The sequence below is a fragment of the Schistosoma haematobium genome, chromosome 4 (assembly GCF_000699445.3).
Source record: "Schistosoma haematobium chromosome 4, whole genome shotgun sequence".
Classification (NCBI taxonomy): Eukaryota; Metazoa; Platyhelminthes; class Trematoda; order Strigeidida; family Schistosomatidae; genus Schistosoma; species Schistosoma haematobium.
Window position 1 is genome coordinate 28,034,915 of NC_067199.1, and position 18,383 is coordinate 28,053,297.

General features: G+C 30.5%; 1 protein-coding gene across 1 annotated transcript; it reads right to left on the bottom strand.

The window, feature by feature from the left end:
- Positions 1-4,326: 4,326 nt before the first annotated feature.
- Positions 4,327-10,596, bottom strand: MS3_00007791 (uncharacterized protein). Its single transcript, XM_035729876.2, has 3 exons — positions 10,524-10,596; positions 6,241-7,467; positions 4,327-4,957 (listed from the first exon to the last, which is right to left on the bottom strand). Exons 2-3 carry the CDS (start codon positions 7,456-7,458, stop codon positions 4,550-4,552), a joined length of 1,626 nt encoding a protein of 541 aa, XP_035585361.2. The 5' UTR covers positions 7,459-7,467; positions 10,524-10,596; the 3' UTR covers positions 4,327-4,549.
- Between the last annotated feature and the right edge of the window lie 7,787 nt (positions 10,597-18,383).

The following is an 18,383-nucleotide window of genomic DNA, read 5'->3' on the forward strand; positions in this document are numbered from 1 at the left end:
GACCCAAGACTTCCTACCAACTGCCTCCAACCACCAAACTTTGAAACTATACTATGATTGAGGTATAGTTATATAGATTTGTAGTTATTCGCTAGGTACAATTCGATCAATACTGAGGACTAGGTTAGCACGACATCGGTAATAATATAGTCATTATTAAAGGTTAAACTTAAAGTCTCTGAAACAGGGAAGCTAGAAAAATCGGCACTACTCAAACTACTAATATTAAGTGACATATTGGTCAGCAAACTGTTGAATATCTAAGCTCGCGTTAATATCCATTTGCTTAACAGTGTAGAATCTTAAGATATGAATAGTTAGATATAATATTTAGCTCTACAAATAGTTGGTTATTATACATTATCAGTAAATCAACATCATTTTTATAGAGGAGGATTAATGTGTATTGGTTAAGTTATCGCTTCTACTAATAAAAACTAATGAAGGCAATAAAATATCGTACATAAGTATATACATTTTCAGAATAAACATTTTACAATCCAAATCTTCTTCAATGACCATCAATATGCCGTCATATCATTGACCGAAATAAGAATCCCACTTATTAATCTGTTTTACTATGCAAATAAAATACATTCACATTAATCTAGGGACCAGTTATTTAACAAATAATAAAGCTCTTATTCTTACTAACCCAAAAGTAAAACTTTTCGGAATAGTAATCTAGATATACGTTAAGAGTAAATATTTAGTTGTGCTTAGTGACGTGTATTTTCAGGTCTTAAATCAGGCGGTCAAAGTTAAGTACGGAACAACACGGATCTTAAGATTACACCAGTAGTGAAATGAGGAATTTATAATTTAAGGTATTGAGCTTCTAAAATTATCTTGACCTAATAACATCTAATGGATATACATTTTTTATCTGACGAAATATTTTGATAAACTAATCAAGTAGTTTATCATTTACATTCATCACCTATTAAAACAAATTACTATCAATCCATACATTCGATGTATATACTAATAAACATGTATAAGATTTCTAGAAGTTCCTAACATCGAATCAATTCTTTAACTCTCTACATAACCACAGTTGTTAATACAAAAGCATGAAAACACATGCAATGCTCTAATAACTTTGTAAAGAATAGTCAAACTTTTTATATGTTTTAATCAGACTAATAAAACCATCAAATTAATTTAAAAAGTAGTGAACCTTTTCAGACGAAACTCACATCAATATTTAGTGATGTCATATCTAGGAATCTCATTAAGTTGATGATCTTCGTTATCAAGATAGAGTCCTACATAAAAGTAAAGATTTTTAATGAAAGTGAAGTTATTGAATTCTCTAAATTTATCTACGTAACCCCTATTTCCAAGTTTACATTGAAAATATGTTTATTGCAACTGATGTAATGATTTCTACTTACTGTGTGCACGTGAAATTTATTACCGAACGTGTTTTAACATAATGAATATATGTTTCAATATTTTAAAAAAATGCAACACAGAACAGGAAATTCAATCTGAATAAATTTACTTGTTTACAATTTTGTAAAAGCTTTTTTTAATTCCTAATGTTAATTGTATCATAACACATTTACCAATGCTTTTCTTCGCTTTTTCATAGATAAAGAAAAAACAGAAGCTTTCTGAGATTTATATAAGTATTCTTTTTATACATTTAAATTAAAGTGTTTTAAAGTGCTATAATTAGTACAGACACACGTGACAACAAGAGTTTCCACTTCTCTGTATTTTGAAAGCTATAGTAGTTGTAGAATATTTCATGTTTTTCACGTGATCGTCGATTTATCAGTAATTTTATTGGTATTTACTGTTTAGTTCCCCTGAGTGTCTTTGAACGATAAAAGGTAGGGAGAGGTCAACTCTCCCTCTAAGTGCCTTCTCGTAGGACCCCACAATCATAATTGCCATCAAGGAATCTCTTCCTACAGCTTTCTTGCAGACACAGTGTTATTTACAAAAGTGAGAGGATGAGACGCGAAAGTCCACTGCTTAAACCAAGTTGGGGGATACAAGAAATCAAACTGTGGTAGTTGAAATACATTGATTTTAAACCACTGATGCGCATGGGCTCCAGGATACTGAAGGATCAAACCGCGAATGAACCTATATCTTTGTACCGGATACAGCTCTTAACTCTACTCCACTGCGTTGTAGACCATGAACAACTCTAGGTCAAGAGCACGGGGAATGGTCCGAGTTCTCTCGAACAATCCTGGCCCACACATAAATTTTATGATGATCAACACTAAATCGGCTTGAGAATTTAGAGTAAATGTATCTGTCAGCATTGTTTCGACACGGAGATTTCTCTCTTTTCTCTCGAAAATTATTCATCAATTAAAACCACAAAAAAACTACATGATTCAGTATTATTAGAAAAAAGTGGGACGAAGTTAATAAATCAACTAACCACTACAACCTTAATTACTGGATCTATCCACCTTTGCTACGTATCACTCAATCATGATAATCTTTATTATTAAATACCGTAACTATTCATATCAAAAGACAGTTACTAATCATTTAAAAACCGTTCTTAAACCTTAATTTAGAGCAGTGGCCAATAATCAGTCAAGATCTATATGACATTTTGGTTCGATGTAGCCATATTAATGTTCAACTTTGGTACAGTGACTACATCCATTGACCGTATGGTTAATTTTCTGGTGTATACATGTAAAATGACAGTTAATAAGATTTTATAAAATATAAAAAAGAGCATGTTCAATGAATATGATAATAATTTGCACCACCTCTCATCCTATTATATAAAGACTGGATTCTACCGAACCCAAAATAACCAGTTAACTGTTTTGAAGACCTAATACTCTTAATTATTGTGAAATGTTAATGTAGCCAGCATGAAAACATTTGGTGTAAATGTCATTTCTACTTAAATTATTTTCAGTAGTTAAATTATTTAATCCAAATTTGTTTATACATAAATCGTTATAAGGACAGAAAAGATCCACGGTAAGCATTGAACTACACGACTCATTATCAGAGAATTGGCATCCAGTTATTAAGTCATGGTAGGTAATCACGTGAATATAATAAATTCATTGCTTCCTGCTACGACGAAATATGACACAATTAAAAATCCCTAAAATGTTTAAACACGTACTGTGGAGTGCAGTGATCATTTTTCCGATTTCATAAGCTTAATAGTTATCGAAGTTCATTCACATATGGTATTTTGTTCCTAAGGAAGTAGAGCTGACTAAATTCATGTCATCAAATAGATAGCGTAACAAGAAGACTAAGATTTTCGGGACTGTGCTCAATACATTTCGATCACTTTGATTACACAAATACTTGTTAGCAAAATTTATGTAGGAAGAATTAAAAAGTCAACTGGACAGGTGGAAGGTAAGAGGAAACAAGGTCAATAAAGAGAATAATGTTGAAAATAACGTGAAACTCACCATACTGTATAATAGAACAATATTACCAGGGTGAATGTAGTGTGAGAATAAACTGTTTTCGAACACATGAAAGAGTTTGAATTTTCACATGCACAGGGCTCCAATAGACCTTGGTATACGCCCTTGAACACTTTTGTGCAAAGCCACAAAAGTTGAGTCAGTATGACTTGTTTCAACTAAGTTTAACAAGAGAGGACGACGAATGTTTATCATCTATTCTTATTAGATCACTTGAGTTTATTTGTTTTTGTAACCATTTTGTACATGCAAATCATATTTTCTCCGCCCTATGTTGGTGTGGTGATGCACACATGTAAAATGATAAAAAGGTATATGTGTGATCATATTATCCGAAATGTATTGAAATAATATATAACACAGTTATGGTCATCGTCTTTTTATCATAAACAGAGTTTAGTGTCCCTCTAAACCATATATAAAATACCAAACATCTGTTATTCTTGTTCGTATAATTTTGACTACATGTAAAATGCCTTTTGTGTGTCTTTCATTTGATAACACAAGTTGTGCCTATTTCTCATACTGCACGATTTCTGAAATGATGATTTTCCAGTCACTTTCGGTTTCTTCATTTGATTCGTTTAATACTTTGTTTCTCTCTAGAAGCAAACAAGGAAACTTGAGCCTCTTCTTCGAGTAGAAGCTTTTTCATCTATTTGTAGGGAAGACAAGTGCACCAAACCAGTGTTTATGGGTATTCTTATGGCTGTTTGACTGAACTTGGAGATATATATCCGCTTAATATTGTTAATAATATCCTATATAAATTACCTATACGTTTATCATTGTCCAACAATATGTAAAAATAAGTATCCGGAAAATTCTAGGATTCATTTACTCATCGTAGAGAAACTCATCAGCAATTCCACTAAGATTAAAGTATAAGCTAAATGTTGACAAGATAGTCTCCATCCCTTTCTTATACTATAACTATCCATTCATAAATCAATAAATAACATCAACCTAAGTTTAACTGTCAATAAATGAACCATAATGGGGTAAAAGAGACTTATGTAACTTTCGATTTCAAAAACCACAAACCAACATTTGAAAGATAAGCATTTATCAATAATTGGCATGTTAAATATAAATAATTTATCAGTTACTCAAAAATGCATTGTATGTCCAATAAAGTCATAAACATCTAAACAGGTTTGTGCACACATATTACATTTCAATGGATTATTTACACAATGCATTCCCATGTGTAAACAATATAAAGCTTGTTGAACAAATCCAATTTGACAATATTCACAAATGTATGGGAAAATTGGCCGAAAGTGTTCAACTTTACTAGTATTTTGACTGTTCATTTCATTTAAATTATTATTGTGAATATTCGTATCAGTTTCTTTGTCATTGTAACAGTTTGAATTCATGCCTAATTTATCATGGTGTATTTCAGATACAGAATGTGAATTTTTCAGAATATTGAGCTTGGATCGATTGTAATTTACAAATTTACGCAAATTTCTAAAGCCCGACTTCTTATAACACCTGCGGTCACGTCGTGTCTATTTATAATTAATCGAAAAAAACAACAACAGAAATTTTGAGATGCAATAAAATTCAAATGGATTTAGTGGCAACATAAACATATTTTTCAAAATATTAGTCGATATCCATAACTGAAGATATTTACTAGTAAACTGGCTAACTTTAACTCAAGTTTGTATATTCTTTCCAGATTGTTCATTAGTATTCTACAGATATACTCATTCCATAGTTATATTGTAAAAATTAAATAATCTGCTACAGTTGTTGTCAATCATGATTAGTCGTAAAATGAAATATGAATGACACGATCAATTCCAATTTACAAGCATATATAGATAGTATCAGTTGTGAAGACCATGAACAATACAGATTCTTGAAATGTAAAATAATTCATATGTCACTGTTTTGTTGTGTCAACTACATCATTAACTCGATCACGGTTCTTTATATAAAGTAGGCTATACTCAGCAGAAAACGTTAAGCATACAATAGCATTAATAGAATTGGCCTTAAGATTAAAAAATGCGATGTGATGAATAGAATAAGTTAATGAAGACAGGTGTTTCATAAATTTGTTCAAGCTAGGTGACTTTAGTGTTATCGCTTCAAACTATGCTTTGCAAATCTGTATACACTTGTGACAATATACATGTATAAATGAAAAGATGACCCAAATTATATTTCTGAGTGCATTTTTAAACGATGTAAGGTGTTTGGAGGCTGTCAGCAGAAAACCTTAAACCTATGTTTCCTGCTAGTTAATATTCATCACCTGGATATATCATTAACATATAATCTAATTAATTCTGTCTTTATTGCATTACTGAAAACATTGGTTAGATATGAAATAAAAGATATGCGATCAAAACATATTTACACCTTATTCACTATAACAGAAATTAATCGAAATAAGTTAATACTGATAAATTTATGTATCACTTAATTACAAATTATCGCTCATGAACGCCACTGTGCTAAGAATAAACACGTCTGATATTGGTTGATAATATCTACCCAACTAACACGTAAACTAAGTCTAAGGCTTCCTATCACTTGGTTCCAATCAAGTTAACTTTAAAAAATATTAACCGCAATTTAATATCAACAGAATTGATGACTGAATTGAAACTTTTCAGATTGATTTCAGTTATCAAGAATGACTATACAACATGATATACGTTACCACCACAAAATAGTCTAAGCATATTTTAAAAATTGCATACTGTATTACAAGTGAGACGATATTACTAGACTATAAACTAAATTATTTTCATTTCAACTTTAGGAATATTCTTTTCACCTTATGAAAAACACCATCACTGTTGTTCATATTATTTGCATTCAAAAATCGATTATTTCCTTCCAAAACCGAATAATTCATTTCACAATTTCTTTGTTGATTTCCTAATCCTCGTGGTGAGGGCAGTGATCGACTTCTTTTAATTGTGAGGGGTTGATCAATAATCTCATATCTCTTAACATCTTCAAATAATTCACTACCTTTAGAAACTTTATGATTCTCAATACATTTTACATTTGAATCTAGAATAGCAATTTTTAAACTTTCTTGACTATTATTGTCTTGATTTTCTCTATGAGATTTACATTGAACATTATTTATAAATTTTTGATCTTCATTAGTTAATGATGTGCCTGATGAGAAATTCAATGATTTTGAAATATCACGATTTGAGGTTGATATAGCATTACATCCATTAAGAGACTTCATAAAAGAATATACTGATGATGTTGATGTTTGACTTGTTACAACTTCACTAGGAACATTTTTCATTTTAATTTTATTATCGTTTGAGTTAGATTTTTCATTCATATCTCTAACACTGTCTTTTATTGTTGATTTTGGAAATACATTCGTTTCATTAACTTTTAAAGACCGAATTAAATTCATCTTTATATTTGGTGGAATATTACTTGTTGGATATTTTGAATTCAACAATAGATTATGTAGACATTCACTTTTTTGAATATCTATATATGATGAAGAATTATCTGAATTTATTTGACATCCTCTAAAAGAAGGTATATTACCTTCGTATCCTGATAAAAATCTACGGTTTTTCGGACTTGTATGAAAACTGGTTGTATCATTGCTGTTATTATTATTATTTGTTGTGGAATTTTGTCTAGAATATAAATTCGGTAAAGTGAGTTGATTAAATAATATATTAAATATCGGTTCAGTTCTTTCACCTATCCAACTTGATAAAGAAGAACGATACGATGAAGGATCAAAATTGTTTGATATTCCATCATGTTTCTGTGTAATAAGCTTATCTGAATCAACAAGATCTTCACAGAGAGTTATCTTATGATTAGTATTATTGCTCACATTTGATGCATTAGTGGTTGCATCAGTTTCTATACACGTTCCAGCACGTGCACTATCCATCATATGCATAGCTAACATATCTCGTGTAACATATTCTGCTCCACACTTAGTGCATACAAATAGGCATTGATTTGATTCATGATCTAATATAACATCATTCAGTGACATGATTTCGATCTAAAGTTAATAAAATTGTAATAGATCAAATTTCAGTAAAATAAATCAAAATAGTGAAGAAAACATAGTCGATAATTTGAATAGGACTAGAGGTGGAAGTTTATATTATTTCATAAGTCAGTGAACCTCTAAAACATTTGTGACGAAATAGTTGTATCGAGGCAATCCTCACATGATGTACATATGCCAATTAAGACCGACCAAAATTAGAACAAAAATATCAACACGGAACAACTAAAAAATTAATTTATACTCATACCCGTTGGACAAACTATCAGCTAATTGGATTCAGTAGCTAAGTGGATGATGCGTCTGACTTTTGAATGTAAAGGTACTGTGTTTGAAATCCGGAGTTCTTATAAACTCCGGAATGCAGGCACATCCAGCTTACAAGTTCCGAACTCTGATTTCCGCTGCTAGCCATAATCCATCGATTTTGTAGGCCTTTATGTTTGTTTTATGGGTGAAATAACTTTAGATAATTAGTGGAAACAACCAGAAGTAAATCTTATAAAAACACTTAAAACTGTTTTAATGGCCTCAACCACCTCTAGATAGACGATTAGAAACAGAAGATACTTCTATTTAGGTGTTTTTCAATTTCAGCGTGCTTTCTTAAGAGCCTAGTCAATACAGAATTCACTAAACCATGATGTATTAGCACAGAAATACTAAGTATGTTTTAAATTGCTCCTGACAGATCTCGATGCAATTAAGGTCAAATAAATACGTTTCACTAAATAAGTGCTTAATTAAATCATATATTTCAAAATGAAGACAGTATTTGAATTTCAGGCACACTTCAACTATACTGAACTAGTTCCATAGTTCCTTTTGTTTACCATCTAAATAGTTATCATTATGTAGAAAGGCGACTTTATGGAATCTATAAATGCTTATTCAAACAACATTGCTGTGAAACATTCTTCTCGAAAATTGTTTTGTATGAAGAATCGAATAAATCTGGAACGTACCTAATGTTTAATCTGTAAGTACAGATATAAATATGTTCTGTTCACTAGAAATATATGTATAAACTTAACACCGATTGTAAATCAACCAAGTTTAGATTTTCACTTTAAAACCCAAATAGTCATATTTACTAGAAAATCACCCAGATACACATTATTTATACATTGCATAACTGTAAGTAATTATCTTTCAAAGGTATATTTTTTCAATAAAAAACAATAAGGATTAACGCTCTTGACCAGTAACACGTTACGATGTTGTTATGTTGTTAGTTATATATCTGGTCAAATTTTATGAACATTGTGAATTTCCCAAATGAAGTTAGCATTTGAAATTTTGTGTAAATTTCACCAGCATCTACTCTCAACTGAATGTGCTAGATTATAGAATAACTCGTGACAATTCCTTAACTCCAGTTTTTTAGACAGAAAATGTAAATTTCTAAATTTCTAAAAACAAAGTTGGTATTAGTGCAACCTCTAAACATTGATAACAAACTTCCGTTATCCAACAATATCATTTTATATTATCCATAAACAGAACATAGACTAGTAGAAGACTTTGATCTATCATTTTTAGACCATATATGTCTTCTAATCTCATAGTTAAGTAACTGCATAACAAAATGTATACATTGATTTCACTAAAAAAATATATGACAAAGAATACTGATTAAAATGTTCTTTGTATACATACAAATAAACTATCGAAAAGCATATTCATCATCACAGTGGTAGAATCGTGATACAATTCCACCAAATCTAAGGATTAGTTTTATTCTTCCTTTAGAATTATTTGGGCCCACAGTGACCAATTAATAAGAAAGTTCTAATAAGGGTATAATGTGTTCCCCAGTTTTTCACTTGAAACGTAACACTGGGTATGAAGTAATGTTGTTTATAAAATTTAAGTTTAAATATTTAATGTCTAAAATCTAACCGAACTTTATTACTGTGTAGATCAAGATACTTGATTTTATGCTAATTTGTTTTTCTAAGGTGTGAAATATATCCGATATTGTATGTAGCACATAGTTGGAAATGTAATTACCTGTAACAATATAACACTTTTAACTGAACTCAGTATTGCAAAATAATGAACTTAAGCATTGCCATTTCAATATATCAAAATACATGAAACTTTCTAGTCTGGTTTTTAATACTGTAAACAACGAGCTGAATGTCTATGATTCCCCTCAATAAAATACAGTCTAAATCTAAAAACTAAATTGGCAAAACAGTAAAAAGGGTTAAATGGATACGAAATCAAGACCCTTTGATAACACTTATCATCATTTGAAATGTGAGAATTTAACTTCCTCTATGATAACCATACTTTATTATTTCTATGTTTTACATTTTAGTTTCATAACACCATAGATAATAAATGTCTATAATTACACCTTAGAATTAATTAAATTACTAACTATTAATTTTAATGTATCCCTTAAATTAACGTACAAAGAAACTACTGTTCGTTTCATATAACGGCAGATGGAATGAGATTCCAAACTAAGGTTCAATGAAAAAAAAGTCAATTTCGTTCATCAGTAAATCCTCCTTCCATCACTCACAGTAAATAAGTGAAAACAGCTGTGATTAACATATTTGTAGTTCTCACTTCGCTTTTTAACAATAATATGAGTCTCATGTTTTTTTATCATCAATACATGGAACAAAAATACTTAAATTACTGCATCAACATAATCAACCTCTCCTCTCTACAATCAACAGCCGTAATACTCCTGAATTAATTATTAATTCAACTCTTAACTGTAGTGATACAGGATATTTTTCAATAAAATCCATGTAACCAGGATACTATTACTAATTCTTTTCTTAAATTAACTAAAAATGTATTTATTCTGGTTAGCGTTTTCTTTTAGCAAAAATTATTTCCTGCAGGATCGAAATGCTGACTCCATACTTAACTCTCCTTTTTTACCTGAACTTGGGACAGGCAGTAGCCCTAGAAGAGCTACAGGCGGAGTTGTTAAATTAACTAGTTTACATATAATTGCACAATATACTTTTATAAGGAATACATTTTTAAAAAAATAATAATAATGTGATAATGTAACTCACCTGAAAATAATTTCTAAAAAGAAAACAAAGTAGTTACTAATTCTTGAAAATACTACTAACAATTTACTCAAATAAAATATAATCATATTTACCCATGTGTCTGTAAATCGCTACATTCCTGTCTGTCTATCTATCTATCCATCATCTATTTGTCAGAATGAAATCTGTTTGATTGGAAAACAACAAATAATTTATCAATCAGTAATTAGTGAATTAGAATAAAAACTAAATACATAAAGCTTATCTATTCTCAATAGATTTTGTATCATTTAAATGTCAAATAATTAAATTCTAGATAAAGTTATAATTTCAAGCGTTAATTAGGATGCAAAGCATTTTATTTCAATCAACTATCAAATAGACTCTGAATGAGTAGTTAAGGTAAATTGGTGAGAATATAATTTATGATCGACTTTTGAGCGACTCTAAAATAACCTTGAGAATGTCCACCAAATTATTAGAGCTAAATATGGGTTACCAAACTGTGTTGAAGAATAAAGATTATGATATACAGTTGTTGATTAGGGTTAGGAATTACATTTAGAATTTTCATCACAAACTAACATCAGCTAAAATATCAAAACTCTATTTAGTCAAATAGATGAATGAATTTTGCGCCAAAATCTGAAACTTGCTGCCATGAATTATTGTCTTGCCAGTAAATTAAATGTAAATTAGCACAAGATAAGAATTAAACGATGCTTTTATGTTTCTTTTTCTTTTATATGTTATTTTCATCAAAAAATAAGTAAATATTGATGACCTGCCTAAAGTGTAATCAACTACCAATTTTTGTCTTCGTACTATAATTTTTAGCTAGATGATTCTTTGTACGTAACATAATTTATAAATGTGAAGCGTAAAACAGATTTGATGGAAGTAAGCTAGGAGAGGTCGTCTCTACAGAAATGAAAGGTTCCTTTAAAACTTTGAAAGTTTTTGAATAGTTAATGTTTTTAAATATAACTTACTGTTTTTTGACCAAAAAATCCAAAGTTGTTACTTTCTAGGTTACTATATCTTATCAATAAATGATACAATTCATGATTTGTAGCAAAGTACTAATCACTACTTTTATATTTTTATAAGACATAATTTTCAATGAACAATATTTTAAAAACAAGTATATTTGAAGTTTTTTGATCGGGATCGTGAACTGACTGATGCTAGACCACCATTGAAAACTTGGATGCACTGGACGGCAGTTTCGTCCAAATGTGAGACTCCCCACCAGTGCGCATCCGCGACCCCGCTCGCGAGGTTCAAACCCATGGCCCTCGGTCTTGTGCGCAAACGCTTAACCACGAGACCACTGAGCCGGTCGGCATCCAACGGTACTAGTGTCTAACCTCAACCAATCCACCAACTTGATGAAACGTAAAATTCTGTAAATTAATTTACATTCTGTTTGCATTTACATGTATATCTCTGTAAACTATTAAAGCTAATGAAATGTCATAAAATCCTAGCTTATAAACTTACTAAGTTTTTCCATACTATCTGAAAAAGATCGATAAGGCGATTTTACATTTAGCCACTGATGCCGTGGGGAAATGTGTAATTATAGGTCTAGACACTAATTTTACTGAGGTTTGAACTCAACACCCATCTCGTTACTTACATAAATAGTAAAGTTTGTTTGTACATTTTGTAACATGTTTTGATCAATTTATTGAACCTAAATTTTTGACCAATGTTGACATGCATGTAGATAGTGTCCTCGAACCCCATTAAAACTAACAAAAGAAGTCTATTTTAATGATATAAAAGCGTAAAATAATGTTATACATATTCAAAACCTTCACCTTTATAAACTGCTAACTAGTTTATGTAAATTTAAAAACTACTGAAAAGTTTGTGTCTAGTTTGTGGAAAACTACTTATCTATTTCTAATATACATGGACTACTAAATTAATTTAGTCCATGTTATCAGATAAACTTAATGCAAACTATTCGATTATCACTTTGATATACACAACATCATTCCAGTTACAACTGATTTACGAGTAACTCTAAAATTTTTAGTCGTTCAGGACATCATACCAACATATCACTGAGAGCATTATTCCTGATTGTTCTAGGTGCAGACGGTTAAAAGCCTATGAATAGCATCAGTTCCTTGAGAGTTACAGAGGCATATTACTTTAAATCACCAACTAGTGTGTTGGTAGTATTATGTCAGTTGTCTTATATCAATCAAAATCTTCGGCAGTGTTGTGTTGTTTAATCACAATGTAAATCAACGTATAAAATGCGCTAAGCACTAAAGTAAACATAATGGTTATTATTCAGTGATTGTTTGACGTGAACTTCATTAAACAATGGTGAGACCTAATAAGTGTTTTAACATTTCTTGGAATATTTATGCACGCAATAAAAAAGAGAACAGTTGTTAATTTAAATAAAACTAAATTAGTCAGAAGTACTTCATAATAACTGGACAACTAGCAGCTATATTTTTATTATATATGTGAAAATTGAAACAAAATTAGGTGGGAGATCAGTCATGAAAATAGCAAACAATTTAAGAATATTAATCGTAGGCGTTCTTTTGATATTATTTGGCATTTGTAAACTTCTCCTAAGTTATGAAAGTACCAATATACTAAATCATTGAGTGAAATATAAGTTACTCTGAAGGTATTTGCTCAAATTAAATTTTCAACACAGTTTACTATCAAAAAATTGTGTTTATGAGCTAATCTGGGTTTTGTCTTCTAAGCACGTAGGTTACGCAAAGTGCCCTCCCTACTTTCAGAACTAAGATGCCTTGATATAAGTTTGTATTAGTAGTAAATCTTTTCCTAAATGCCAATCAAATTTATGGGGAAAATCGCTGGGATTTAAAAAGCTGATCTTTACAACCTCAATCAAAACTTAATTGAAGAAAAATTTCAACATATTTTCAAAACACTTTCCAAAGAAAGAGTATCGGTTCATACTTCCTGATACAGAAATCAGCATACTTATCACACTTTTATGTGCCTTAATTAAAACAAGGCTGATCTATGTAAATAAGTTTATAGTATATTGTTTGCCTTCATCATATGTTAAATTTAGATAAACCAGCCCATATACTCATAAGTACATATTAAATTTATGGTATTATGAAAATGTGTAATACTATAAATCAGTATATGTGGCTTTAACGAATTAAGTAACAGTTTAATCCACATGGCTTTTATGCACTGCATTTCTATTCAATAAGTGAACATTAAAAATTAGCAGAATAACATAACTATTATCAACTAAACCTGATATTCTGAACTGAAAATAACTACTTACTAACTAATATATCCTTTAGGTTCAAACCACATTTTACATAACACAAATTGAAGTCAGATGACTATAATACGTTTAGTATATAGTTGTTTCTTTCACTAATAATCTTTTTTTTCAATACTTATTTGGCTTATTCTCAGGTTTGTAAGTGAGATATGATGGGTGGCTGCTGTTACACAAAACCTCAATACATTCCGTCAAGAAGCATTTTAATTTACACTGTTAATTGTATTTATTCTATTATGGTGCTAAATTACAATCATACCTCATGCACACATCGATAGCCTCAGTGTTCACAAATTCTGCAAAGTTTACTTCACATTTCAGTTCTAGCTTCACCATTATTTTGCATAACTTTTTTGCTTGAGGTTACAAAACATGAGAAAAATTGTAACAAATATTCTTTATATAGTTCGACTTTTCCCTTATAGTATAAACCGTGGTTTTATCTTAAATCTTGCAGTAGGTATGAATACCAAGGTATGACTTGATAATTTTAAATTGAGCATTGAGTAGACTGTTAATAAAAAAAATAATATATTTGTAATAACCTAACAACTAGAAAAATTGAATTTTCTGACGTTTCGATACAAAAAATATTAAAACAACCTAAAATGGGTTTCCCAACTATAAAGAAAGATGAGTCTCCGAAGCTTTCCATGTATTACTATATCTTGCCTTTCTCAGTATAGCAGAAGGCCTTACCATCTATTCAAATTGGACCATTTATCCTAGCTACCATATCAAATTCTATCCACATCTCATGTCATTTATCTCAAATACACAAATTCAGTTCTAACTTACATTAACTTGATTAAACCTGTTTTTTACTGACTGCGCTCAATATTTTTACTTTATTCAGTTGTACTGGTTAAATATGATTGAGTTTAATTTGCTTATTTATTAGTTCTTTGAAGAAATAGGTTACACTAAGTCATGAAACGTCAGAAAATTCAATTTTTCTTACACATCAGGATATTACAAATATATTATTTTTATTGTTAAATTCCACTAGTTTTTAGTGTCTGCATTATTTAACTAAAAATTCCAAAACTACATAAGAAATTATCATGAAGTTACTTGTCAACTTTCTGAAATTCACAATGGTTCAAAACACAAGTGTATATGGTAGTCAAGAATTAGTAATTCATAGTACAATATATATAGCTATCTAAGAACACATGTTATAACCTACATGTATTATTACTTCTATACAATAATCATTGAAAAATTTCAAATTTTTTCATGGACACTCCTTTAAAGTAAATCGTTTTATCTATTTATTTAGTCATTCAAAAGTACCTAATAAATACAGATCAATCAATTAGGAAAACTTGACATAAGGAAAGTTTACTAAATGACACCAGTCATTAAAAAGTGATACAAATAAATTGTGAAAACTTAACATCACTAGGAGTTTGGCGAGACTATAATTTATGGACGGCCTTTGAACGAATCTTCAGTGAACTTGATAAATATTAGCTAATCAGCAAACAGTCAGTGTAAAGTAAAAATATGTTATACATAACCAAGAAAATAATGTGAATACACTTCTTATACGTGGTTCCAAAACTTGCCAAGGTTGAAAAGAGGTTCAGACGCTCTAAAATCGCAATGTATGTAGTAAAGAAATTCATCCATATGGCGAAAGAATAGTCGGCCTCTGGAGCCATGATAAAGTCTCAAAAACTCTTTCAGTCTCGACCACATAGCTTCAATATTGTTTGCGTGCATTCCGGTTGTTAAGTACACAAAATGCCACTTGTGGATAACGATACGATGCACACAACCAAGCCAATGTAGGAGCCTGTACGCTCTCCTATCACGCCTGTATATTGTAGTACCTGGCTGCAGCCAGTGTTACTAGTGCTTTAATTATCCAGTTCGCAATAATTGTCACAATTTGCCTTAGTTAGGAATTATATATGGGGTTTTCATCACGAACTGACATCAGCTATAATGCCAGAAATCCATTAAGCCAAATGGAAAGGCTTTCGCGCCAAAATCTGTTATCTAATACCTGATTGATTCGTCCACAAATTATAGTCTCGCCGTTTTATTTGTTATAGCCGTTCAATGATCACGTTTTGTACAAAATCCCCTGTGAACCGGTTGTGCGTTAAAATTAAGCACTAAAGTTGGCGCCGTAACCTTGGAATCTCTCAAATGCCTCTGATTAGCTCGTCCATAAATTAGAGTCTGGACAGGAGTTCAAATCAAAAAGTGTATGACAAGGTAATCATTTCCGAAATCTTTAGTAATAGATAGATGTAAAATGTTTACAGAAAACGTTTTTGGTAATAAGTCAATTCTGCTGAAATAGATTTATGAAAAAATAATAATGTTGCTTTTGAACGATTTTGATTTTCTTACCAAATTTTTAACTATATCCATATTTTCTTACTTATGTTAAATTTTGTCATTTTCATAATACCAATATTCTATTGTGTTATTACATCCTGGCTTATTTTAATAATTAATTGTATCTTGTTATCAGCTATTTAAATATTAATATAATAGTGTTTAATTATGTATTTTTGGTTTAATTAATGTTTAGATAATAAAAAAGGAGGAAAATCATCATGACAATATATATATATATATAAAGTTTGTATTCACACTGGATATCTTATTTAACTTACAGAGATTAGATAAAATTTCATTAAGTGAACTACAAATAAGTCATAGTGATCATTTAAGGCACATTACTAAATATACGATCAATAACTGTCAATAATAGAAAGAAATGTTGATATAAACGCCAAAATGTGCTGCATGAAGTAAAAGAATAAAAAGTAGATAGACTTGATGAATGATTTTATTAATAGATCTGAGTAATTTCTAAATTATAAAGTTTAAACGACACATATGATATTGATCACCACCAAGTGATCAATCAATTGTGATCGCATCTCATTCCTACAGGAGTTCGGTCGCGACCCGGATAGCCTAGTGGTGACGTCTCTGACTGTGAAGCTGGGCGACACGGGATCTAACCCGTCAGGAAGCACCAGTTCCCTCAAGATTACAGGTAATCTTGCTGATGAGTACCCAGTAGCAGGAAACTCGGGTCCAGGGTTTTCTGTTGACTACCTCGAACCACCATCTAATCTGAACATAGTGCACGCAGTGTCGAGTTACCCAGACTAGTGGCCATATTGCAACTTGGTAGATAGCATTCGATTTGCACTAAGAAGGACTTGACACATGTGACATTGATCACCACCCAGTGATCAATCAGTTGCGACAAAATTAGAAATTACTTTATTTGAATCATTAATATGTCAGCAGTAATTTCAGTGTAATGGTGATAAAGTTAAAGCCTGTCGCATGTGCGGTTATGTATACACATAGAAACGTGTTAATCAAATGATATTTTGTTAATACATAAAGGAGAATAAAAGTGTTTTGATGATTTCTGAACGGGAATGATTTCAGAGCTATTATGCTTTAAGATTTTTTTTACTTCCTGACCACCATATTTACATAGTTTTTAGTAGTTTCCTTCAAACATTAATAATATGGAACTACAAGCACTTACTAAATAACAATTCTACTACATTTCTTACTAGTAGCCTTTTTCTACTAGGTTTATTTATGGGTAAACTTCATCAGTACCTGTAATATGAATGACTAAACCTGAGCTTGTTGAGGTCATGAATTCTCAAATTACTGTTTCTAGTTGTTTTGATATCCAAATTCAATCTAATTAATCACAAAGTTTCAATAAAAGGTCTACGAAAAATAATCAATAACTAAACACTTGAAAATTCCGAATCATATTTTTACACAAAACTTAAAATATCAAGATAACTGTGATTATAAACTTACTTTTTTAACGAGGTATTCAGTTTCAAATTAAAGGGGGCACTGATAATTACGTTATTTACCAAACAATGAACAACAAGGGACTTTGTATTTTTTTGTCTGAAATATTATTAACAATTATTGCTTAACAATATGTCTAATTGATTTAATTCACGTGTAACTCTCTTCACCATACTATTTACTAAGTTCTAAGGTGGCCTGTTTAAATGTCTGGGCTACCTGTCTCCCGTCATCTAAATATTTCAACAAGTTATCGGTTTTCGTGTTTGTTTCAACACATCATTATGCCTATTGGTCGCATAACCTATTCAGGTGTGTTTGTGAAAAGTTTACTGCATTTCGCTGTACAAATTACAAAACATCCCAATCAGAGACATCAAGGTTGTTGGTAATATGCCTCGAAAACAATATACATTAATCAGATATCCATTCCTGAACTGCTAACATCTAACTGGCGACCATTCAATATTTATCACAAAGGTCGATCAAGAAATAAGAAAAGGATATTTGTTGAAATATTTTGCGCTGAGAATTATATAATGTACCAAAAATATAATAGTGAATAAAGCCACTGATAAAAATAATAATAATAAAGTAAACCGAATATCTGTTTTAGTATGAATATTATTCTTCAAATATGTTAGATACTTATGAGTCAAAAATCTCTTGGATTAACTTATTTACTCTAAATATTTCAACTACACAATGCATACACACCTATATATATGAGACGTACTTCAAATATTATC